General features: G+C 41.0%; 1 protein-coding gene across 1 annotated transcript in view; it reads left to right on the forward strand.

The window, feature by feature from the left end:
- The window catches only part of LOC139334911 (vitamin D3 receptor A), an 81,537-nt gene that overhangs the window by 42,382 nt on the left and 14,394 nt on the right, over nucleotides 1-24,761 (forward strand). The window contains exons 3-5 of the mRNA XM_070968179.1: nucleotides 6,563-6,710; nucleotides 8,071-8,201; nucleotides 22,827-23,011. Of these exons, the coding sequence (XP_070824280.1) occupies nucleotides 6,565-6,710; nucleotides 8,071-8,201; nucleotides 22,827-23,011 (462 nt within the window). The 5' untranslated portion in view covers nucleotides 6,563-6,564. The remainder of the gene's footprint in view (nucleotides 1-6,562; nucleotides 6,711-8,070; nucleotides 8,202-22,826; nucleotides 23,012-24,761) is intronic.

The raw sequence follows: 24,761 nt of genomic DNA on the forward strand, positions 1-24,761 counted from the left end.
TGTACATTTTACAGAGAGGTTATCTAGCTTCTATTCATCGAAATAAATGTCAAAGTAACATCAATTGTTACACTAAATCCAAATTAGTATGAGTATTATGTGTATTATATTATATATTGTATTATATTATGAGTATTAAGAGTATGTTCAGCCTACTTGAGACTAGCGGGACTTGAGATGGCTGTGGGAGCATACCTGTGGACCTGTTTTAATCTCTCCATAACCCACTGTTGGCTGCCAACTGAGAGGAAAAAAAAACCCCTCTGGCTTTCATCTTTTTGTCCCACATTGAGGTTTAGACACAGAGTTGGTTGTTGGGGTTCACATGCTCACACGCTTACTCCTCTGTGATTTCTTACCTTACCTTTGATGAGGATTTACAAGAGCCAAATACCTGGCAATTGACCATTTAAAAAAAAAAAACCCACGATGGTCAAATAGATTTTCACTTGTGATGTCTGACCATCCAGCTCAGCAAGCAAATCAAGTCAAAGCCAACGACGGCAGAGCCAGAAGTCTCTGTGTAACATCATCGTGAGGAAATGTAAGGAGTGGCTTAAGCAGGTTTTGGAGTGTGTGTGTCTATGTGCGTTAAGCTCTGGTTGGCCGCTTTGTTGTATTGCACTAGACTGCGGTTTTATGGGTGTTAGCTGTTAGTGAGGCCCACTGTGAGGTGGCTGGTGGTAGAAGTAGGCCATGCTCCCTGTTGTGCCTCCTATAGAGTGAACCCTTCTATACGCAACAGATTCCATTTCCTGTGGTACCCTCCTATACTGAGCCTTATACAGGACTTGGCAGTACTGTGTTACTGCTGAGCTTTGAAGAGAAATTATGTGAAAGGAGAGATTGAGAGCTGTATTCTGTTGGAAAATATGAATGAATAAACATGAATTGATGGAAGACTTGCTTAAATAGCAGCGGGTGGTCTTAACTTTTTTCTGATCCATCAACACGTTGCCTCACACAATGTGGTGAGATCTGGGTCATGCGGCTGCTACAACGGTTGCATTTTGAATAAACTGATCACAACTGATCACAACTGCATCCTTAAACAGAGATGCAGTTGTGATTGATAGACACTAAATTTCCATAGTCACTGCAGGTGTAACAAAAGTGTCCTGCTTGTCTGTAAGCAGGTGCTGGTTTAAACAAAGAAGGTCCTCTTTGAGACAGTGATGTGATGCTTTATTGGTCCCTGTTGGGAAATTGTCTTGTCTCTTGCCACCTCTATTGGGGTCAGGGGTCAGGGTCAGCCACAGGGCAGCAGCCCTGCAGCTAGTCGGGGTTTGGATGCAGAAGTTCAGGGACACTTTTGCAGTGTAGATGCTAGCTGGTATGGTAATGTGAACTTCGCTCCTCAGTTTACAGTCAATCTCTTTAACCTCTTAGCTTCCTTGTTACCAAGTTCAAACCAGTTCAGCAGCACATGGCTATTGTGTAAACATGTGACATGAAAGGTGGGAGTCAAAGCACCAGTCAAACGAGACTGCTGAACGTTCTGTTTATGGTGCTTAGTGTTTCTGTACACAAATGATACATTTTTCTTCTATTTGAGCAGTTATTGAAACAAAGTAGAAATTTTGTCATTTAATTTCATCCATGCAGATTTTGTCCCATCTGTTGTTGAACAGCAAAATCCACAATAATTAGTTCTGTCAGTGTCTGAAAGCATTTGTCAGGTTGTGAAAACACCACATTCTGGTGGAGGCCACCAGACTGTCATTAATTATCAGGCTCGGTCTCAGTGTTGTAGTGACAAAAAGCTCAATCATGGTGATGATATTTGATGGGACTGTTGCAGTTTAATCAATAGATCGAAAAGTCCATGACATGCTCCATTTAACGGAAAGCCTCACACACAGTAACACACACACACAGTAACACACACAGTAACACACACACACACACACACACACACACACACACACACACACACACACACACACACACACAGGCCGCTAGTCCAAACCTCCTTCAAGTATATTGCACAGTAGATGGAGTACATACTAATCCTTATTATATAGCATGGGACATGCTCCTCTTGCGTCCTCCTCAGTCAGGTGGTCTTGTTGTTTTTAATAGCTCATGGGCTGATGGAGGTCTTGTAAACTGGAACAGATTTATGATAGGAGGGAAGCATGGAGACAAATGCAGCTCAGTACTATGACTGGCCTCCAAGCAGCATAGAAGTGATTGGAGAGTAAAGAAAAGCAGACAGAAAGGCACAAGAGAGCTACATGGAGCTTTGGATGGAGGCACAGCAGCTTCTGCACTGGCCCAGGTGGCTTTGCAGATAGAGTACTTTCTAATGAAACAGGGACTTATCGGTCATCAATACAGAAATTATTGGTATAAGTACTGAGGAATGTTGTTGTTTTGATGTGCACAGCTTTTAGGGTTTTAAACTTTTTTTTTTTTTTTTTTTTTTACATCTTTTGAATATGAACAGTCTCATGCACTGATATTAGGGAACGTGTTGTGTTTGTGAGCCTGTCAACTAAAGAACCTAAAATAGCTAAAAACATGTTTTTACTGTGGGCAACAAGCACCCCTCCAGTAACCTTTACAGGTGTACTGCAACATTGTATTGGCCATTACAGGACCAGCCTGTAATGGCCTGTAATGTTATTATGTTTGAGAGTGCTGCTTTTAAACAGACCGTGGCCTTTTGGCCATATTTTGATGGAGTTTCTGAATGAAATGCTTGTGTCATTTATTGGAACAAAAAACAAACCATTCTCCTTTCTGATTCAGTAAGGAATACCAAATCTCATTCACTGAATGTGTCTCACTCCGTGGGTCTTAATGGTCTGCCTCATGGACTCAGTGTTTACGTGCCATGAGCAGGTTTATGAATTTTAATTCTGCGAGATGGCACTCAGCTGTCCTGCTCACTGCTTCGGAGAAGAAAATAGCATAAGCAGATAGAGACAGAATGGCTCTGCTGTAATCCAGCCTGATTATCCCTCTCACTAAATGTTTCATCTGTTGACATTAGATGTCACTTATAGCCGACTCTGCGTAGCTCTCAGAAGCAACACTGACAATTGTTTACAGTCGAGGATGGAGAGTGAGATTAGTGGAAAAGGGAGGGGCAGATGAAGAGTGAAGTGAAACACACACACACACACGCACACACACACGCACACACACACACACACACACACACACACACACACACACACACACACACATAGATAGCTATATTTGTATATATTTATGTAAGTGTGCAGAGAAAAAAGGTTTCTTCACAGAACAGCTTCCTCATTTGAAGAGAGTAATCATACTGTATTATAATTTCCTTTTTTTTTTTATAATGGAAAAAACAACGATATCCACCCCGCGTACCTACAAAATCTTGCGCTGCTAGTTCCAAATACTGACAGTCCTGGTTCCAAACCATTAGGTTATAAGCTTAATTTATTGATATGATCTGACTGAAAGATGAGATGGGAGAACGTGAACTCCTAAAATTGCCGTTACACGACCTGCTGAGAGAAGATGAGAGAAGCACTCAGTTCACTCTGACTGTACAGAGGTATTTCCAAGTGAACAGACACTGGCATGCAAATTCAATTCTGACCTGCAATCAAGTTACTCACACATTTGACATGACCCACCAATGATGTTATTTTAATCTGCGAAAGCAACGGCTAAAGATGAGAAGCTACTACCTGAATGTTTTCTACACTGCTCTTTACTATTAATGAAGAGGGAATAGAGATTTAACAGATTTGTTTGGCACATTTTGTCAACCTCAGAACCAGGAGTCACTCACTGCTGCACCCAAGTCATTTTTCACATTCATAAACTCTAAATTTCATTTGGATATCCTGTGAATTGCTCACACTCTAGAGCCCTGCTGCCAGGAAGGAATGCAGCGCTGCAAAACCAAGACTGAGGTGGAGAAGAAAGGATCCTATTTTCTCCATTAAAATATGCCCACGGACATCTGTAGTTTTAACACTTGGGTAAACTAATCTCCTAATCTCCTTTAACATGAGGTTGACTGTTCTACACGAATATTGTCAAATAGGGAATGTTGAAAAAAGATGAAAATGATGTCATTAACCAGGATGTTCTCTCCTTCTCTGTGACATTTTCCATACCTGACTGCTGCCTCTTAAAAAGGAGAAGATGATAATGGTGAAGATGCTCATTGAATCTTTTTTTTTTTTTTTTCAGTTGAAAGGTGTAGATAGACAGACATTTAGAAAGTAAAAGCATGAGAAAACAGAGCAAATAATGAGGTTGGGAGAGAGAAGGGAGGAGAGATGGGATTTTGGCCTTTTCTCTACCAACTAATCATGCTGACTATAAATTAATAAGAATGCTAATTATTAAGTAGTGTTTCAAATGAAAAACTAGTGAGAGAAAACACATAAAGAGGAAAAAAGAGTGACAGAGAAGTGATTAAAGGAGAAACAACACTGGAGTTGTTAATTACAGACCCGGAGCCTCCTCACACTGTTGTTAATCAGCACCACTAATGAAACTGCAGGTTGTTTTGCTGTTGTTTTTGCAGATATGTTTGTCACGCTGTCTCTCCATTCTACCCTCTCTGTCTTTTTCATTATTCATCTGCTGCTGCAGGAGGGGAAAAAAAAAGCTGTTTTTTGTGACATGATGACTAATGGTGTGTGTTTCTTGTTTTTACATGCACATCTGTCCTGTCAACATACTCCTCACCCACCCGCCCCAACACACACTGCAAGCTGAAATTGCTGATATGTTTGTGAATGAGAAAACACCCGTGCTTACATGTTAACCACATAGACGCATAGATGGTCAACATGCATTAAAATGTCACTCTGTGGCTGTGTGCGCGTGTGCTTGCATGCATGCATGTGTGTGCATTCTGGGTAATGCTTCACAGCCAGTTGCTCCTTGATCACACTTACACGTGTTTATGTTTTCCTGGGAACTGGTGCTGAAGCTTCAGCTAGCCAAGATGTAATGAGAGCTAATGGAGTCTGACTATGTTTGTCTCCATCTTAGCTGATGCTCTCACCTGCCTCTCGCCTCTCCTCTTTCATTATTTCTCTCTCACCAATCTGTCGGTCCTCCACGCACGCCTATCTCTTTGTCCTCGTTTGACATTATCTGAGTCCCGCTTCTATGCACGCTATATTCTGCAGCCACGTGACTGTTTTTTCATTGCATGTACCCCCTCCTGTTTTTGCCCTCATTTGGCTGTCTTCCCCTCACATGACCTCTCCCTCTCTTGCATACAAGATTTCTCCGTAGTCTTTGTCTACGGGCCCAGATGTCTTTATTTAAGCACAGCAACACCATAAACCTAACCATGTGTTTGTTGCATTGGGTATTTCCACGTCTTTGTTACATTTTGAGTCTTTTCCTTGTATTAAATTCAAAGAAATGTCCTTTCAGCACATTTCAAATGTGAAGTCTGAATTTGAGCCCTGAAAGAGACAATGAAATGAACACATTGAAACAGTCACATTGAGGAAAACAGTCATCCTGTACTAGGCGGTGTGGACATAGAATCAAACCAATAAAGCCACTTTTCATGCATATATCTATATACACACACACACACACACACACACACGCGCGCACACACATATATGTATGTCTGTAAAGAATCTAAAATGTCTATGCCAATGATCTGGAATAAATGAATAAAAGATTTAAGTAACAAAATAGGCTATTTGTCAGTACATATAAAACTGACTTTAGACCACTCAAACTATTCGATTAACATATTTTTCTGTGTGCCTCAAAGGGTTTTATTCAGTTTATTCACTCATGTTCATGAGTGCATGATTTAGTCACAGTTATTGTGCAGGACTCAGATAATGTCAACCATGTTATGCATTTTGTGCATCGACCGACACTTGACCCATGGATCAAACCTACTACGTACGCTTTTCCTTAATTTCTGTGTTCTCCTTTCTGACTCAGACTTCAGACAGAGGATCTTTGTACAGATTGATATGGATTAGTTTGCTCACAGTTGGTCGCTGGTGTGTGTTTCTCTGCTGCTGTTTATTTCATAGGGACAGCCAGATGGTGCGAGTGTTGGTGGAAAAAATGAGCACTGTCGAGAATATTTCATTTTATCAGTCATTTCTTAGCCTTTGGCAAGTTTCCCTCTTCCTGTCATTAATTCTATTTCCAATTAACATTCTAATTTCACAATTCTTAATATTCCATGTGTATGCATTTGTGTGTGTGCGCGCGCGCGCGCATGCACCTGTGTCTGCTGAGTCATTCAGCCAATAGCTGTGAGATTCAGAGTGTGACTGTCAGCGCCTTTTGCTTAATATGCTAATAGTCCGATACCTGTTTGTATAAGAAGAGGAAAACACACCCCTCCCCATCAAGCACACACTCAAACACTCCCACACAACACCCGAGCTGGGGAAACTGATTTGTGAGCTTTGTTCGAGGTTGGTGAAATTCATGGATGTGCACAGACCGTCTGTCAGTCAGTCTTTTCCTTTTTATGTGTTTCACTTGAAAAACTAGGAGCAGGCCAGCAAGGTAAAAAGCTCTAATCTCTTCTCTCCTTTTTTTTCCTCTTGTTTTTCCTCGGCAGTGATGGAGCCCATGACGGTGACGACGTCGGTGGTCGGACCGGATGAGTTTGACCGCAATGCCCCACGGATCTGTGGCGTGTGCGGCGACAAGGCCACTGGCTTCCACTTCAACGCCATGACGTGTGAAGGCTGCAAGGGATTCTTCAGGTGGGTGTTGTCCCTGAGTTATCTTTACATTGTCTACTTTGCTTTCTGTGTTCTTTGGAGTTTTTAAGTGTTTTTGATGATGGGCTTGTAGTTCTCAGTATGCATCCTTTTGCTTCATATTAGGCATGATGTACTTTAACAGTGATTTTGCTGCTAACCTTAACTCAATTTGTACATTTCAAAGTTGTCAGTTTCCCTGTTTCCCTGTATTAAGGTTAAAAAATCAGGCTCATTTTGACTTTCAGACAGGTGTTGAACTTGTCTGCGAGAAACACTCTAGACACTTTTTGGTGGTCTTTTCAGTGATTCATACATTTCAGTCAATAATGTACAACTTGAAACAATTGGGCACCAATAATTGTTGTTTTTCCTAATGTATTTATGTATTCATGAGATTTCTGGGGGGGTACAATATCGGCAGTATCAAATTGTGTAATTGTTTTAGTACTCTGGCTGCTCCTCCCTAACATGTTGCCTTATAGCAAATGAGCATTCAAAGAGGAGCCTGATGCCAGTATTATTTTATGATGAAAACTTTATTTAACCAGGGAAGTCCCACTCAGACCACATCCTCGAGAACATTAACAAGACAAAAACAAAACATACAGTATCACATCACAGAGTCATAAGTAATCCTACATAGACAGAAATGTATACACTGTGGTTGGGGTCGTGGCACAGTGCATGTTTTTCTGTCTGCTGCATGAACATTCATGCAGTGTTTTCAGAAGAGTATGCATTATTCATTTGAGTCCATAGACCTTGTGTGTTTTCCGCTTTTCCCTTCTATCTTGTTCCCTCTCACATTCATTCACACACAAGGACACACAACACACACACAGCTTTTTTCCAAATACATCAAGAATTCTAAGCTAATAAAGCATTCAAATTAATTTAAGTCTCAGCAGCCGAAGGGAGAAAAGTAGACATCATCCCTTCAAACAAACATAGATCTTTTTCATTATCAATTGAATAAATGATTTAAGGCAGAGTTCAATTAGTAATTATTAAAAATCTTCATGTAAAATATATGTACTATATACTTCATGTTATTTGGTTAGTGCATTACTTTGGCTGTGATGCTCAATCCTAAACATTACATATTTAAAATATTTATCCAAAAGAGCATTTCACTTGACTGCTTATTTCAATATAGTTTGTAGTTCATTTCAGGTTCTGAAATGATTATACACACCGCCTGTTTGTTGCACCTGGGTTTGTTTTCAAAGTCCTTTAGATGACAGCTACATTATCATCAGTATCATCAAATACGAGGCATAAAGTCACCTCCTTCTGTTCCTGCAGTGGAATTTTTGAATAAACTCTTCTAAATGAGTAACTTGCTCGTTTAATCCTAAAGGCGCAGTATGAAGCGTAAAGCCTCCTTCACCTGTCCATTCAACGGGAGCTGCACCATCACTAAGGACAACCGGCGCCACTGCCAGGCCTGCCGCCTCAAACGCTGCATTGACATCGGCATGATGAAAGAGTGTGAGTTGGCTTTTTCTGATATTCTAGTAATGCTGCAGATTGTTGGTGAGTGAGCAAAGCTTTATTTATACAGCGCTTTTGAAACACACAGTCACGCAGAGCTTCACTCACATGAAAAGATACAATGAATAAGCAAATAAGGTAAAAAATACAATACAATATAAAACACAGCATAATGAGAGATGGGGAAGATGATTCCAGAGGGTTTGGGGCTGTACAGCGAAGGCACAATCACCTTTTGTTTTGCAGTTCGAGTGAAGGTTGGGTAAAAGGCTGAGACTAGAGGATGGGAGTGGTGGAGAAGTGGAATACGAGAAGATCAGAAATGTAACTGGGATCAAGGTCATGCACAGCCTCATTAGTAATCAACAAGATCTTGAAGTTTATTCTGAATTTTACTGGAAGCCGGTGGAGGGAAGCAGGTACACAGCTAATGTGGGACCATCGACTCGTTCTAGTTAATCCGGTTTAGCGCAACGAGTGAGACACGTGTAGAGGAAATTACAGTAATCAAGCTGGGAGAAAATGAAAGTGTGAAACAACAGTTCAAGATCTCTAGAAGACAACATACATCTGATTTTTGCATTATTACTTAGCTGAAGAAAACAGATACCAAGATTCTTAGCTGTGGATTTGATATTTGAGTGAAATAGACCAATAAACTGATCAGCTGCAGAGGAAAAGTTATCAGGACCATTTAAAAGAATTTCTGTTTTGTCAGGGTTTAGGTGGAGGAAATTCAGACATCCGTTGCAGCTTGGAAATTGGCCTGTATTTCTCATACCAGGCTGGGTCTGGAGATGTTTTTTTTTTAGAACTGACTGAACAACGGCAGTTTTTGAAATAAGATGTAAGCTGTAGGAGAGTGGCTGAAAGTAGAGAGACAGCTGGGACCTAAAACACGAAAGATGGATTTTAAGTATTATTGTTGGAATTCTGTCACATGGAGGAGGGACGCACATGAGCTACAGTGTTTTTAAGAATCTGTCGGGAGATAGGAGCAAATCGGCATCGTTGAATGATGTGGATGCTAAAACAGACAGTGGACAATTGAACCTCAGACCATCGGCATGCCTACAAAAAAACTAAGAAATTTTCACAGTCCACAGAAGATGAGGTGGGAATGACAGGAGAGGGATTTACAAACAAGGTTAATAGTGCGAAACAGGAGCCTTATGTTTATTACTATTAATTAAGTCAGAAAGTAGGCAGCTGTTGCATCTTTGATAGTCGACTGCAGTTAAAGCAATAGCTTCTTCATATGGAGGTGATGAACTTAACATTCAGCCTTCCAGTATTCTCCTCTTTGTTTCCTGACGCTGTTATTGATCCAAGGTGTTGTATTAATAAGTGGGACAGTGCTGGAAGTGTCAAGAGTCGATGCACACATATCATTAAACCAAATGACTTGGTCATTAATATTAGTGTAGTGAGTGGGGCATTTGGTCAGACTGCTCATTAAAGTTGCCAAAGTAGACTATATCTTTCTCGTTTACTGTAGTAGGTAGTAAAGGTGCATCAAAGTAATTACATTTGAGACCGCAGACAAAGTCAGCCTTATTCAGGCAAATTGTTCAGGTTGGACAGTAGCAACAGGTGAAAACTCCAGCATTGGCTCATCTTTGTCTTTGACATCCTGCTTGAGGATGCAAAGACAGTGGTTAAGACAGATCCAGGACTATTTAGGTCACATCACATGATTTAAGAAAATCATTAAAACAACAACTTCTTTACATTCCCATCTTACCCTATAGACAGATATTGTTGAAAGAAACTGGAGATTTAAAGACACATAACCAGATTGAATGATTAGATAAGACACATCATAAATTGTCACATACAGTTGATGAGGTTAGTAAAGGTTGCTACTGAGGTGATACTAAACACATTTGCCTTCTCCTGACATTCATTTGATATAGTATTCATTTAGGCATCTGAAGCAGAGCAGCCACTTCTGATGCTGCTTCAGAATCTGTGTTGAACTTGAAGACCAGTGAGCATTACTGCATGACGTACAGTTTATTTCTTTTTTTGTGCTTGAGCAGACATTATTTTTCACAAGCCAGTTACAGGAGAGCATCATTTTTTTAATCTTGTTGTTTTATTGAAACTTTATATCTTGCTATCATCATTCCAATTACTGTATAATATCCACTGATTAAATGATCTTTATTTGCTTTCTAATGCTCTTTGTGACAACAGAAAAGCAAAGAATATTTAGATCCACAAGCTAGGTGGAGAGATTGGTTATAGGTTGGCTGGTGCATGCAGCAAATTAGTTTCCCACTTGCACAGCATTTAATCGAATACTTAGAGACATTCAGGATGAACAGCAGCCAATAAAATCAGTTATGGGTCGTATGGCACACTTAGGCCTTGGTCAAACAGGAGCAGAAAATAATTGCATTTAAACCTGCTGCTCCTGTTTTCCATCATCAGTGTGGTTTAGATGTGTTACAGTGTAGTAATGGAGCTTAACTGGATTGAAATTGCATTGTCTTACATTGTTTTGTATGTATGAAAGGCTGTATGACACAGTTCTGCTCTTAATCATGTTGATTGTGTACAGTGTCAGGATGTAATACATGTAGAATGCACTGTCAAGGGAGAATGAGACATCATCTCATTCCATCTTATGCAAAATGACACCTTGTCACAACTGATTCATGTTGACTAACACAGAGGGTGTCTTTATTCTGGTTGGACAAATTGTCACATTATGTGCTAGTTTTTACATCACTAGTCCTGCATCCCACTTTTTTAAATGCATGCACCACTTTTCTTCATAATTAAGAGTGTCCCTATGTTTAAGCAAATGTACCCATGAATAGGAAGTAGAACTGGCAGCAGTGCATCAGCAGAACTGTGTCAAGTAGTGGATGATAAGAGGAAAATGAGAGAAAGAGAGGGAAGACAGGAAAAAAGTGGGGGAGCTAAAAGTCCCGTTCAACAATGGCTCTCATAGAGACACACACAATGGTCTGGCCCACATTTCAGTCACAAACATGTGTGAGTGTGTGTGAAACCGAGATGATGAGATGGCAGGCTTGACCACTAATAGCCAGATGACTGGAGTGTCTGTACTTCATTGAGAAAAGGTGAGAGAAGAGTGAGTGGGCAGAGAGAGATAAAGAAGGAGAGGGAGAGACTTAAGAGTACTGTATAAAATGGTCTGTTTGTTTGTCTCAGCTAGCATACAGGTTCATGGGGTGGAGGAAGTCATTCAGCCATTCTTCCCCACATACAAAACTTACAGGCAGCAGCTTTATTCCTGTTCTGTACTGGCTGTACAAATCCTAATCTTAAACCTGGTCAAAAATTTTATATAATTAATACCAACTGTAATTGCAGAGGCAGAATCACTCCAAGGTGGTGCTGAGAAGAAAGCAGGATGGCATGCTGGCAATTAGTGCTTGACATTAAAAGCATAATTCACATTGTTGACTCTTCTTGATTCCATCACAGTCACCTGATGGTAGCAGGTATGTGTTCATCCACAGTCTGCGATTGGAGCAACGGGCATTGTCATAATGTTATTATGCACTACACATCCACTGGTTCCATTGATTCAGTCTTGTGCAACAACCACCAGGGTTGCGGGATCTTTTCCTAACATGGTGTATTTCATATTTTATAACATCCTTTGATGGCCATACTAAATTATCACACTAACCTCTAGGAATGTAATGATTTACAGAATGTTACGATACTGCAATAGAAATATGGCTCGATGCCATTGTGGGAGTGCAATGCTATCGACCGTGACGTGACTTTTATTTAGTTTATTTAGTTTAGTTATTTACTACCGCTCTTTGTTGGAAATTGTATTGTTTTTGGTTGAACAGCAGAGGGCACAGTCATAGTAAAGAAGATGGACTCCAGTCCCAGTTGAATGTGTTTTAGAGCTCTGTTGACGCTTGAGCTTGTCCTTTATCCATCACTGTGAACTCTTCCGTACAAACTAACTTGGACACACTGGCTTGCAGTGGCGGGCGCAGAACGTGACAGATGGGCGGGCGTGGATTAAGTCTGGGTGGGCCTGATCACCACTTTGCCAAAATTGATAAGATCTATGTTATAGTGATGGGAATTCCGGCTCTTTTAACAGAGCCGGTTCTCACGGCTCCCAAGTGGCTCCTCAGATTTTTTGTTGCTTTTGTACATGTTACATAATTTAAAAATTATATGTAAAATTAATTACTAAGGTACAAAACATACTTTATATCAATTTTACTGCACTTCCTGTGGTCACTCATTCTCTCACCTTTCCAGCGTTTTGTCTGTCACGGCCCTGTGTGTGTGTGTGTGTGTGTGTGTGTGTGTGTGTGTGTGTGTGTGTGTGTGTGTGTGTGTGTGTGTGTGTGTGTGTGTGTGTGTGTGTGTGTGTGTGTGCGCGTGCACGCACCCTAACCCCCACACATCAAGTAGTTGACCAATCACGTGCAGCTTGAATGGAAAAAAGGGGAGCAAGCCTCCAATGAGTTCCTTCCCTCTAAAAACACCATGAAGGATCTCCACATATTCTCAAAGATGGAATATTTACTCTTTAACGTGAAGGTGAGTTTTTCCATTGCAAGTGATTCTGACAGGCAGGCCAGGCACAGGTTTTGTTGATGATTTCCAGGTTTTGGCTATGATATATTTAGCTTGTAGCATGCAGAAAGTGATCATACATTTTTTTGCTTTGCTAAGACTATTATTCATTGGAAAGACACCAAGAATACATAATTTGGGTTCTACTGAAAGTTTTGTGCCTGTGACATGCAGAATCATATCTATCACCTCACTCCAAAAAGTCTGAATCTGTGGGCATTCCCATAAGCAGTGGTATAATGTGCCTTTTCTGCCACATTTGTAGCAAGTGTCAGGATTATTGGGATTGAATTTGTTTAGCTGGGTCAGTGTTATATATATTCTCATTATCCACTTTTTGAAAACGCAGTTTTATTATCTGAGGAAGCCTTTGATCCTTCCATGATTACTGCATAAAAACTTGAGGTCAGTCCTCTTTTTGGATGTTGATTTCTTCAATGGGGCTAAGAGTAGGTAGTGATACTGTTTTCTGAGTCTTCATTATATAACTCCTTATCTGTAGATATAGTGTTTTGTTTGGATGTCATGTTTTCGTTTCAAATCTTCAAATGACATAAGATTTTTATTGTTAAATAAATCTGCTATTTTAGTAAGGCCTTTGTTTGCCCATATTTTAAAGCCCAGATCTTGTTTGCCTGGGGTAAAATTACTATTGCCCCAGATTGGTGAGAATTGTGATAATACAGGTGTTTCATTTATATATTTATGGACCTCATACCATACAACAATCGTGTTTTTAACAAAGGGGTTATGTGTTACTGACTTTAATTCTTTTAATTTAGCTGAGTATAAATATGAATTGAGTGGTAAAGGGGATGATGTATTTCTTTCCATACTCATCCATGATCGTGGCAGTTCTTGTGAGACCCAGCAAGAGGCATTAGTGAGTTGGGCCGCCCAGTAATACCATAGGAGGTTTGGGAGTTTCAGCCCTCCTCTGTCATAAGGGAGGTAAAGCAGAGATAAGCGAAGTCTAGCCCGTCTGTTGTTCCAAATTAAATTACAAAACATGCCCCTCATCTTTGAAAAGAAATTAGCAGGAGGGCTAAGGGGAATAGAATGAAAGAGGTAAAGAAATTTCGGTAGAACATTCATTTTAAGTATGTTAATCCGCCCTATCATGGAGATTGGTAGTGTTGACCATTTATTAATAGATTCTGAGACTGATTCTATCACTGGATTATAATTTGACTCCACTAAATCATCGATTTTAGGAGTAATTCTGATACCAAGATAAGTGAACTTGTCCCTAACTATTTTGAATGTTGTTTGTATTGGGGGATTTGTTCTTTCTGAATGCTTAAGAAAAAGGATAGCAGATTTAGATTCGTTAACTTTGTAGAGTGAGAGTTTACTAAAAGAGCTAAATGGTGTTAAGCAAGTGATGGATTGATATTTGTAGGTGGGATAAGAAAATAACAATATCATCTGCAAATAAGCCTATTTTGTTATCAATTTCATTTATTTTAATGCCCGAAATATTCTGGTTACTCCTAATGGCAATAGCCAAGGGTTCAATTGCCATCACAAACAGAAGAGGTGAGAGGTGACAGCCTTGGCGTGTGCCTCTTGAAAGATTGAAAGGTTTGGATATAATATTATTTGTTAATACAGATGCAACCGAGTTGTTATATAAAACTTTGATCCAGTTGGAGAAATTATGACCAAAGCCAAAACAAGCGAGTATTTCATGGAGATATGGATGCTCAACTCGATCAAACGCTTTTTCTGCGTCTAGTGAAAGTACAGCGGTATCTGGATGTTCCACCTTGGCATAGATAATATTAAGAACCCTGCGGACACAGTGGAAGGCTTGACGCCCCCTAACAAACCCATTTTGGTCTGGATCAGAGAGAAAAGGCAGGTATCTTTCAAGCCTTCGTGCCAATATTTTAGCAATATTTTTAGCGTCAGAATTAATTAATGAAATCGGTCCATAAGAATCACACTTAGTTGCTGACTTTCCAGGTTTTAGTATCAAAATTATGAGTGCATTACGCAGAGATGGTGGAAGTTTGCCTGAATTAAAGCTTTCTACAAACATATCCAACAGAGGTAATAATAGCTTGTTCTTAAAGATTTCGTAGATGTCAATTGGAAGCCCATCTGGACCGGGGGCCTTTCCCCCTTTCAATTTGTCAGTTGCTTCAGAGATTTCAGCTGTTGTTATAGGGGATTCTAAATCAGCTTTAGCCTCCTCACTAAGTAAAGGGAGTGTTAACTGATCAAAAAAATCAGAAAAAGATTTATTAGTAGCTAAGCACTCCAAAGAATATAACTGTGTGTAGTATGTTTCAAACAGCGTATTAATAATTTGAGGGTCAGATGTTTTGCCTCCATCTTGAATGTCTATCTCTGTGATAGTTTGTTCATTTTGATGTGTTTTTAAGCACCAAGCAAGCAGTTTCCCTGCCTTCTCTCCCTGATCATAGTAGGTCTGCTTCAATCTCGCTAATCCTGCCAGGGCTTTGTTGGCAGATAACTTATTGTACTTAGCTTTTAGGATTGTTAGTTTCTGTTGTTTTTCCCTACTATTACCACCAGTTATTTCCAGTTCAAGTTCCTTTATATCCCTTTCTAGCTTCAGCATCTCTAGATATTTTTTGTTTGATTTATTTCTTGTGTATCCCATCATTTGACCCCTAATAAAAGCTTTGAAAGTTTCCCATCTTGTTGAAGCGGAAGTTTCTGTAGTGTTCAACAGAAAATAGTCATCAATATTTTGTCCAACGTAGTCGAGGAATGTAGGATTTTGTAACCATTGTGGTTTTAGGCACCATAGAGTTTTCCCTTTGACAGTATTTATAGCTGAGTTATTGAACAGAAGTAGTGCATGGTCTTAAATGATAATACTCGTGCACAGTACATACAATTACTAACACTAACAGTGGGCACGTGCCCACTGCAGCCAGTGGGCACGTTCAATAACAACCAGGCTCGGAAAATTGTCTGGTCCGAGGATTTCAGGCAGCCAGGTCCGGAGAAATGCAACCGCGTCTTCCCCTTCAGTTTTCTCGGGCAGTCTGTCAGCCGTAGGTTTGATCTTCGGTGTCTGTTCTCGAGGTCATCAAGTTTTAGTGTTAGCTCTTGAACTTTCTTTTTAAGGTACTTTTCTTTGCCTGTTAACGCTGAGATATTGTCTTCAGCTTTGCCAATGCGGGACTCCGCTGCGGTTAATCTCTCCGAAAATACATCAATTGCTTCTTTTATTGCTTGATTAGATGAAGCGACTTCTTTAAGTTGTATTGAAAGGTCTGCTCTCAATAAATGAATGGCGGCTAAAATGTCAGCTTCATCTTGTTTGTCTGCTTCAGCGTCTACCGAGTCCCGCTCGCCATCTGCCGAGGATTGCTCCATGCTAGCTTCGTCGTCATCATTGCCACGTTGCTGTAACAATCTGTTGTGTCTTTTTTTTCGGCATTTTTGTTCACAGCCTGGACAAGTAACAATTGTTGAGTCAAATTAATTAGTCGAGGGTCGAATTGGCAAAAATGGAAGTGCAAAATATAGCACACAGGATCAGAGCTCAGAGACCTGCTACTGCTCAGGCAGGTGCCATAACCGGAAGTTCCAGTTTATGGACCTTTACTATTAATGAATATCTATATTTTAAACTCCAAAAAGAGTTCATGGCATGCACCTCCTTGCCTTCACAAATGAATTCAATCTACGGTGCTCTTCTGTCCTCTGCGGCTGGGAGCCGATGGAGCGAATTGTGCTCCTCTTTACAGCCAACAACAGAACAACGCCTGTGGCGCCTGGACATGATTCATAACGCAGTGCTTTCGATAACTTAACAGCGGATCTGTGAGAAGGTGGCGCTGGGTGGAGAGACACTGGGAGCGCCAAGCTGTCAATCAGGGCGGGCGTATGCCTACCTGTAGCTCCACCACTGCCAGCTTGCCTTTGACTTCAACTGGACTTCTGCAGAATGTTTTGTATAGTTGCTTTTTTTGTATACAGGAATTGCCTCGCAGGCCACATGGTAGTCTAATCTGTTTAAGAAATGGCATAACTGTTGTTAAGTTGGCACTTAATGGGACTTTGTCCTGATGTATAATTGATTTACTTGCCTCCATATGTGCTCTTGGGAAATAAATTGAGAGCATATTGCAAAAGCAATCACAATGCTGTGTTCAATCTGCATTTATGGCTGTAGCACATGCAGTCTTCATGAGCTGGAAAATGGTCTGTTACAGTGTGGATAACTTCCAGGGCTGCGCCTCCAGTCACAAAAATACCTAAAGGGCCCCTTTTATTTCCTCTATATGAATGTTGTGAATCTGCTGATGACCAGGTCAGGTCGAGTCCAGGTTTAGTAGGTCATGATCGATGCATCATCTTCGCATCATCACAAGCCTGTGTCCACTTCATGTGCATCCTTGTTTCGTTCTGTGCTTCTGTTTGGTTATTTGGACATAGAAACACAGCGCCTAAAAATTGAAGAACATGCTAAGGTTAGGATGAAGGTGTGACACTGAGCATTGATTAATTAAAGAGTATTTGTTTCTCAGCTGGAGTTGGGTCCAAACATAGAGACGGATACGGAACCCTCATATGGGTGCACACCAGCTGCACATGCTGCAGGTATTAGCAGTGTTGAGTTGAGTAATGCAGACATGATCCTGATTGACCTCTTTGTTGTTTGTGTTTGCGGTTGCCATCAGGAGTATGCCTATGGTCCTGTGATGTGTATAAGATGCTCATATGACAGACTCTTGCCACAGAGGAAAACACATGAATGTTTTGTGCACATTTGTACACGTTGTAAGCATGTTCTCCATGTGAGCGTGTTGCTAACAGTTGCTTACTGTCTATGTGTACCATCAGTCTGTCTCACAGGGAATCTTATGACAGCACTAACAAACAAGACACTAACAGGCAAGAAGGGACCTTGTCCTCTATCCTGAAGAAATCCATATGGTCATTAATCACAAGCTTTTCTCCTCTTATGGACCCTTTGAATGTGATTTAAGGAAAAAAAATAGTTTCTTCTAGAGGAATAAAAATGAAAGGCATTTATGGAGGCAACTTTTCTATTATGATGACATAGAGAGAGAGAGAGAGAGAGAGAGAGAGAGAGAGAGAGAGAGAGAGAGAGAGAGAGTAAACACCCCTACGCTGTCCTTGTTTGACAGGGGTTAGAGAGAGATGCCAGGAAGAGACCTCCCCGCTTGAGTGTGCGGGTGTATGTATTTGCTTGCTGTGTTTATCTGTTTGTGCTGGTGTGTATTTGTAACGGGATTAGAATCACAGGAGAGTGTCTGAAATGTTTTAGCCTTTAGATGAATGAATTCCTGCCCTCTGTGCCTTTCAGTAGCAAAGCTTCTCCTGTGGTGCTGCCCTCCATTTGCCTCCCTAATTCATATTCCTCATCCTCTCTCTCAGTCTTTTGTGGTCTGTCTGTTTAACAACCTTCACACCTGCATTACTACAAGTGCCAGATGCTCAATTTATAGTTAGATCTAAAACATGCCAAATGGAGGTGTATATGCATCCAGAAAGCAAAAACCTGCTCTCTCAGACTATTTAGCTTAGTGTTCAAAGCGTATTTAGAATAAACCAGACACATTTTGCTCTCATTGCACCCTTGCAACATAGCACATTTGTTTAGCAGTAACTCAACCAGCAAATGAATTGCAGACGATGGAAAGATTCTGCAGTGTTAACTGATAAGAGACACAGGTGCGGGAATGGTTAGACTAAAGCCCACATGAATTAAAGACGTGTTTTTAAAATTGCTGAGTGGACACAATCAACCACCACCAAAAGTGTTTATACTCCACTCTTTCCCGCCACCATGCACACTTCCATTGTGATCTATTGATAAGCCATTCTGTCTCACACACACTCAGCATGTGTTGATGCCCTGATGCCTGGCTGACCTGATTTTACCCCTTGAAACTTCACAGGCCCAGGGTGGCAGTGAGGAAAATACTGGCCACACACCAAATCCAGCTTGACATATATCACACCAAATCTTAGTGTTAGCAGGCTCCATTGTGTTGAGCAGGTCGGTCGGCTGGTTAATGAGTAAGCCCGCTGTGAACCTCTGGCCTCCACAACAGGGAGACTGTGCCTTTCCCTCTTTGTCAGTGTCTGTGGCCTTACTGGTGTTGACCAAACCCTCACTGTTTGCCATTCTTTCTTTCTGTCTTTCTTTCTTTGCTCCTCTTTGCCATGTAGGGCACCACATCACCACATCTAATCAGTCGCTTTCCAAACAGCAAACGTTCTTTTTGGTAAACTGCTGTGCATCTGCCAAGCACTATGGGGTGGTCAAGATGTTCCTTTGATGGTCTGTTGTTTTTTGTGGACTCCTGCCTTAATGATGCCATCCAGGGCTCAAACTTGGCTAGAGACTGACTGGTTCAATCATGTCCTGGCCTCAGAATAGCTGCTTTGATGGCCTGTGCCAAATTTTGACCAAACTGTGCCTATTCATGATAGGGCTCCGTGCTGCATACTTGGATGTCCTCACCACAAAGAGTGGTTATGGGCAGTCCACTCCTGGCTTGAGACTGGATGGATATTGGAGTGCAGCCAAAGCCTAATTAATGACGGTGGGTCAAAAGAGATGAAAGCCAAGTAAATCCTTTGGTTAGCTAAGCAGTCAGATTCATTCAGTTGCCCTTTTAAGCCCGTGTAGCCAAACTGCTGCTGTTGTTGTTGTTGTTGTTGTTGTCTGCATCACGGCATTATGCAGTTATGTAACACTGCTTCTGTGGTTGCAATCCAGGGTGCAATCACTGAATATCCACTTCAAATGTAGTTGTTTACAGCTTCCAGGAAAATAACCAGAATTTAGTATGAAGTGGAGCGCTATTTAATTTAGAATCATCCATGCCATCTCATCGGTCTTTTCAATTAGCAGCTACTGTAAATTATGTATTTATTTGTTGTTTTTATTCCTTTGATCCAAATACGTACTTAACCATTGTAAGGGCTAAAAGTTCTTGCTTGACACATGACAACATATAGTTGAGGAAAAGGTAACAGGTACAACATTTAGAAATTGCTGTATTGACACATGAAGACATTAAAAAACAGTTAGAAGCTAATTTAGAGGAGGTTAGTATGACTTATTCAGAACTTTTTAAAAATCTGTTAAGATTTTTTGTGCTGCATTCAGCCGACATGAACAAGCTTTCTACCCCTTAAAAACAATCCATGCCATATGTACAACACAGAGCAAGTAGCATCATTTGATGAAGCTAAATTTAATGGCAGTAAAGTATGAATCTGTAGCTGCCAGTGTCAGACTTGACATTGTATCTGCACGTGTTGTGACCTCATGGCTCTGGGCCTGTCTCTTTTTGGCAGTCGCGGTCTGTCTGGCAGTCATGCTGTCTGTCTGTCTGTCCGTCTGCACAGTTTAGTGCTTCATGGGTAATCAGTCACTGTGGCAGAGAGTCAAAAGGGTAATATGGGCCAAGGCATTCAGGGGGTGAGTGCATTACTCTAGCAGTGACCCACAGAGCCAGGCCTCAGACCTGGATGACAAGAATACGAACTTAAACTTACTGTTTCTATATTCTGTGCTGTTTCTGTGTTCCCTGTGTGCTGTGTGAAGGCTTCCACAATATTCTAAAGAAAGGCCATGTGCAAGTGCCAGTTATTCTGTTTCAGGTTCTCTTTTAGTTCAGTGGTAAATATTTGGTCTGAGTACGTAACAGTACAGTTCTCCTAGTGTGTTGTTAGCTGTGTATTCTTTACACAGTGTTCTATGTGCTCCAGGAACTTGTATGTGTTCTTAGCATAAACCACTAATGACACAACACTATTCCTGTGTCTTTTGTGGCTTTAATATATATAGTTTAATATATGTGTGTATAGTATATTTGAGTGTGTTCTTTCAGTTTCTTTTTTCATAACTCGCAGGCACAAATTCTGTGTGCTTAGTGTGTATTTTATGATCTGTATAATCTTGTAACTCAATTAAAATAATGACAGTGACTTAGCGGTAAAACATATTGCAATCAAAGTAGTAAACCAGCTCTGTTTATAAAGCAGCCTAACAAGTAATGTAACACCGAAGGATTTTTTTCAGACCACCTCATTACAGATGTCACATCCACACACTGAACATTTGAGCTGCCTGTTTTTCATTGCATAAAATCTCTTCAGGCACAGCAGATTTCCTGTTTCACACCGTCAGTGGCCACTTTGCAGCACACATCCAGATGTTGGTCATTCAGTCTGTTGCTGAGAGGCGTCCTTAAAAGAAAAACATTGTGCTGCAGGAGTTTATTACTCATACTAAACTAAATCAAAATAGTGTAGAGAATGCAGTGGTGTGACACCAGCCCGAGTGTTGGAAATAAACTCTCCACATCAACAATTTAAAGTAGAGCAGTCAGACTAATGGAAGCTGCCAGGTTTAGTGTGTGCGGTAGATCTTAAGTCAATCCAGGGATTCACTCTGCTCTGCACTGCACTGAAACAAAAATTTTAGAAAGCCAGCAGACTGAGGTGCTGTAGTTAATGTGACTAGTCAGACAGTGTTTCTGCTATATTCACCCACTCATGGTTTTCAGTGTATAGAATTGGCACTTATCACTTCTTGGCGTCAGTCATTCTGTCATTCACACGGTATTTTTACAGCAGGGGTGCCAGTGTTTTCAGTTCTGCCCTGTTCTGTTCTGTTATTTGCAGCAATAAGCTAATGTTTTATGTGTAAAGCAACAGGAGGGTTTGACACTCATTCAGCACATTTCCCAATAACAGCATTTTAATGTGAAGGCAGTGTTTTTGCTGATACTGTGATGCCACTTCAGGAAATGTTCACAGTACCTGCGCGGTTTTGCTAACATTGCCAAAAGTTGACTTTTTTCTCTTGGTGTTGAAATTATTTTTTTTTTGTAACATTTTGTCTGGAAGTTGGTTAAAAACATTTCAAGCACCAAATAGATTTCATTCCAACTTTGAGATCTTTTATGGTCACACAGCAGCCTATAAAAAATAATATAAAAACATAAATGCATAACATTTATCTTTTGCCTGAGTGTTTCGTGTTTTAAACCTAATATAGATAAATGTGAGTCTGCCACGATCTGTTATAAATAATGAGTGTTGTGGAGAAAGATTTCACAGTAATGTAATGCTTGAAGACATGTAGAAGTGGCACGCAAACCCAGGAATTCCCAAAAGAACCTCTCATCTAGTCAAACCTATAAAAGTCACTATAAACAGTATGTATAATCCATTCTGCACCACTGTGCCACTCTGCCCGCAGTCTCTACTCCTGCAGCATGAATAAGGCAAAAGGCACTTAAACATCCAATACCTGCCCCATCAGCTGAAAAAATAAAAATAAAAAGGCAGCAGACATGGCAGGCCTTTGCTGCGTGCCAAACTAACGAAGAGTATGGTTCATGTAACCTGGGATGGAAATATTTGGAGCTTACATTACAGCTCCCTCGAGTTTTGAAAGTTAACTTTGTTTTACTGATAAGTAGCTCTGTTTTTTCCTCAGTCCATCCTCAAACTGAATTCATTACTAGCCACTTAAACAACCTCATCACTTGTCTTTGACTTATTGTGGCCCAAACAACACACTTAAAGCTCCCCAGTATGATTCTGTGATTCAATTATTACCTTTTTGTTTTTCCCTGTGCATACCATCATTGTTATGCAAAGAGTATAAAGAGAGTGTGTTGTCGCTACAGTATCTGACACCATGTGTGTGGAGCTATGAATGTGATTACTTTCAGTAAATTAGACAGTGAGAAAAGCCCAGATTGATTACAAGACCTAGTGATACTTGGGGTGATAATGGAGTTAATTCTCGATTAAATCCTTTATTTCTTTTTGAAACAAGTAAAAAATCTCATTCCAAAATACAGATTGTCAATGCTTTCACTGATGTGAAGGCAAGCCATTAATATGAGGAATTTAGTTTATGATGTAGCAGCACTGTAAGGGATGTGGGTAGGTTTGAGCAGCTCAGTATTTGTGAATGTGTGCATGATGGTGAATTTATTTCGTCAGCATGATATTTTAATATATCCTCTATTCCATTCTCTATTCTAGTCATCCTGACTGATGAAGAGGTTCAGAGGAAGAAGGACATGATATTGAAGAGAAAGGAGGAGGAGGCAGCACGGGAGGCGATGAGGCCACGTCTCAATGAGGAGCAGGCCCGGATCATCTCCTCCCTGGTGGAAGCTCACCACAAGACCTATGATGCCTCCTATTCTGACTTCTCCCGCTTCAGGGTTAGTTCAGTACAAAGTTTCCTCCTAACCAAAACCACACGGGTAGCAATGCAGCCAAAATCACTTTGTTCTCCACCATAAATGCGGGTGGGGCTGGTCATGATGTCATGCCACACAGGGGAGGGTTCCGTTAACCACGGCATCCGGCACTAATACTGAATTTTCCAGTAAAGAGCAAATTGATACGGAAACACAAGCTGCATACAACACATGTGAATTGATACTCTTTTTGGTGCCACCATAGAAACTAAATGTCCTTGGATGTTGAATACTAAGAACAAACAAAATGTAATAATAGGATATGGATAGCATCTGCTCTGGTTTACCACAACACTGCAGACTTTGGCATTCTTTCTTTCAGTTTGTACCCATGACTGTAATTGGCTGAAGTAGGCTACAATTATAGCTAAAACACCAGGAAAGGCTGCCACTTCTTATGCAAGTATTTAACTGTATTACATTTACTTCATACTGCGGCCAGGGAGAATTGAGATTGGCTGGAAGGTGTGGATCACCTTTCAGTAATCACACAGTGCAGCCACCCACCTATGACTTGGTTTATTTTTTTCTTCCCACATATCCACCCATTTTCTTGAGCTTATCTGGGGTTGAGTTGCGGTGGCCTCAGACTAAGCAGAGTATTTCAGACCTCCCTCTTGCGAGATCCATGGGGATCCTGAGGCATTCCCACGCCAGATGAGACAGGGAATCCCTCCAAGAAGTTCGGGGTCCACCCCGGGGTCTCCTCCCAGTTTGACATGCCTGGAAAACCTCCAAAGGAAGGCCCCGGGACACATTCTTATCATACTGTATACCTGAACCACATTTGGTGGCTTTTTACATGAATGAGCAGTGCCCCCTCTGTGAGCTGTCTGCAGATGTTGGAGCTCCTCGCCCTATCGCAAAGGTTGAGCCCAGCCACCCCATGGTGGAAACTCATTTTGGACTCTTGTATCTGCGATCTCCTTTCAGTTACTACCCACAGCTCATGGCCATAAGTGAGTGTTGGAATGTAGATTGACTGGTAAATTGAAAGCTTTGCCTTTCAGCTCAGCTTCCTCTTCCTTACAACAATTCAGTACAACACTTGCATTACTGCTGATGCTGCACCAATCCACCTGTCCATCTCACATTTCATTTTACTGTCTCTCTTGAAAAAGATCCCAAGATACTGAAACTCCTTTGCTTGGGCCAGTAACTCACTCCTAACCCAGAGGGAGCAAAACCACTGTTTTCCAGCAGGGAACCATGACCTCAGATTTGGAGGTGCTGTCTCTTCCTAGCCGCTTCACACTCAGCTGCCAACCACCCCAAAGTATGCTTAAGGTCACCACCTGATGAAGCCAACTGTCACAGCTGTCTCCTTGTCCCTCCTCTCCAGCCACATAATTCATTCTGTTTCAGTTCTCCAGCTCCTTCATTGGCTTTTTTCCTGCTGTCCACCAGATGTCCTCAGACTCTCCCTCCTTTTCTGCTCGCCCCACCCATCCACACACCTGTTTCCACTTCTCATCAGCCCTGCAGTTACCTGAGCTTCCCCACCTGCACCTCATTCCCTTATCAGCCTGACTACATTTATCAGTTCCCTTCCTTTCCTGCCAGATTGTTAAGTTATGTTACCATGTGTTTCATGTCTTGCATCTCGAGCCTCTGTAGTTGTGTTTTGTTTTCCTGTTATTCTGTTTATCTTAGACCTGCATGTGAAACCTGTTTTGCCTGCATGACCTGCATGTTTGACATTTTACCCATG

Source organism: Chaetodon trifascialis, chromosome 8, assembly GCF_039877785.1.
Source record: "Chaetodon trifascialis isolate fChaTrf1 chromosome 8, fChaTrf1.hap1, whole genome shotgun sequence".
Lineage (NCBI taxonomy): Eukaryota > Metazoa > Chordata > Actinopteri > Chaetodontiformes > Chaetodontidae > Chaetodon > Chaetodon trifascialis.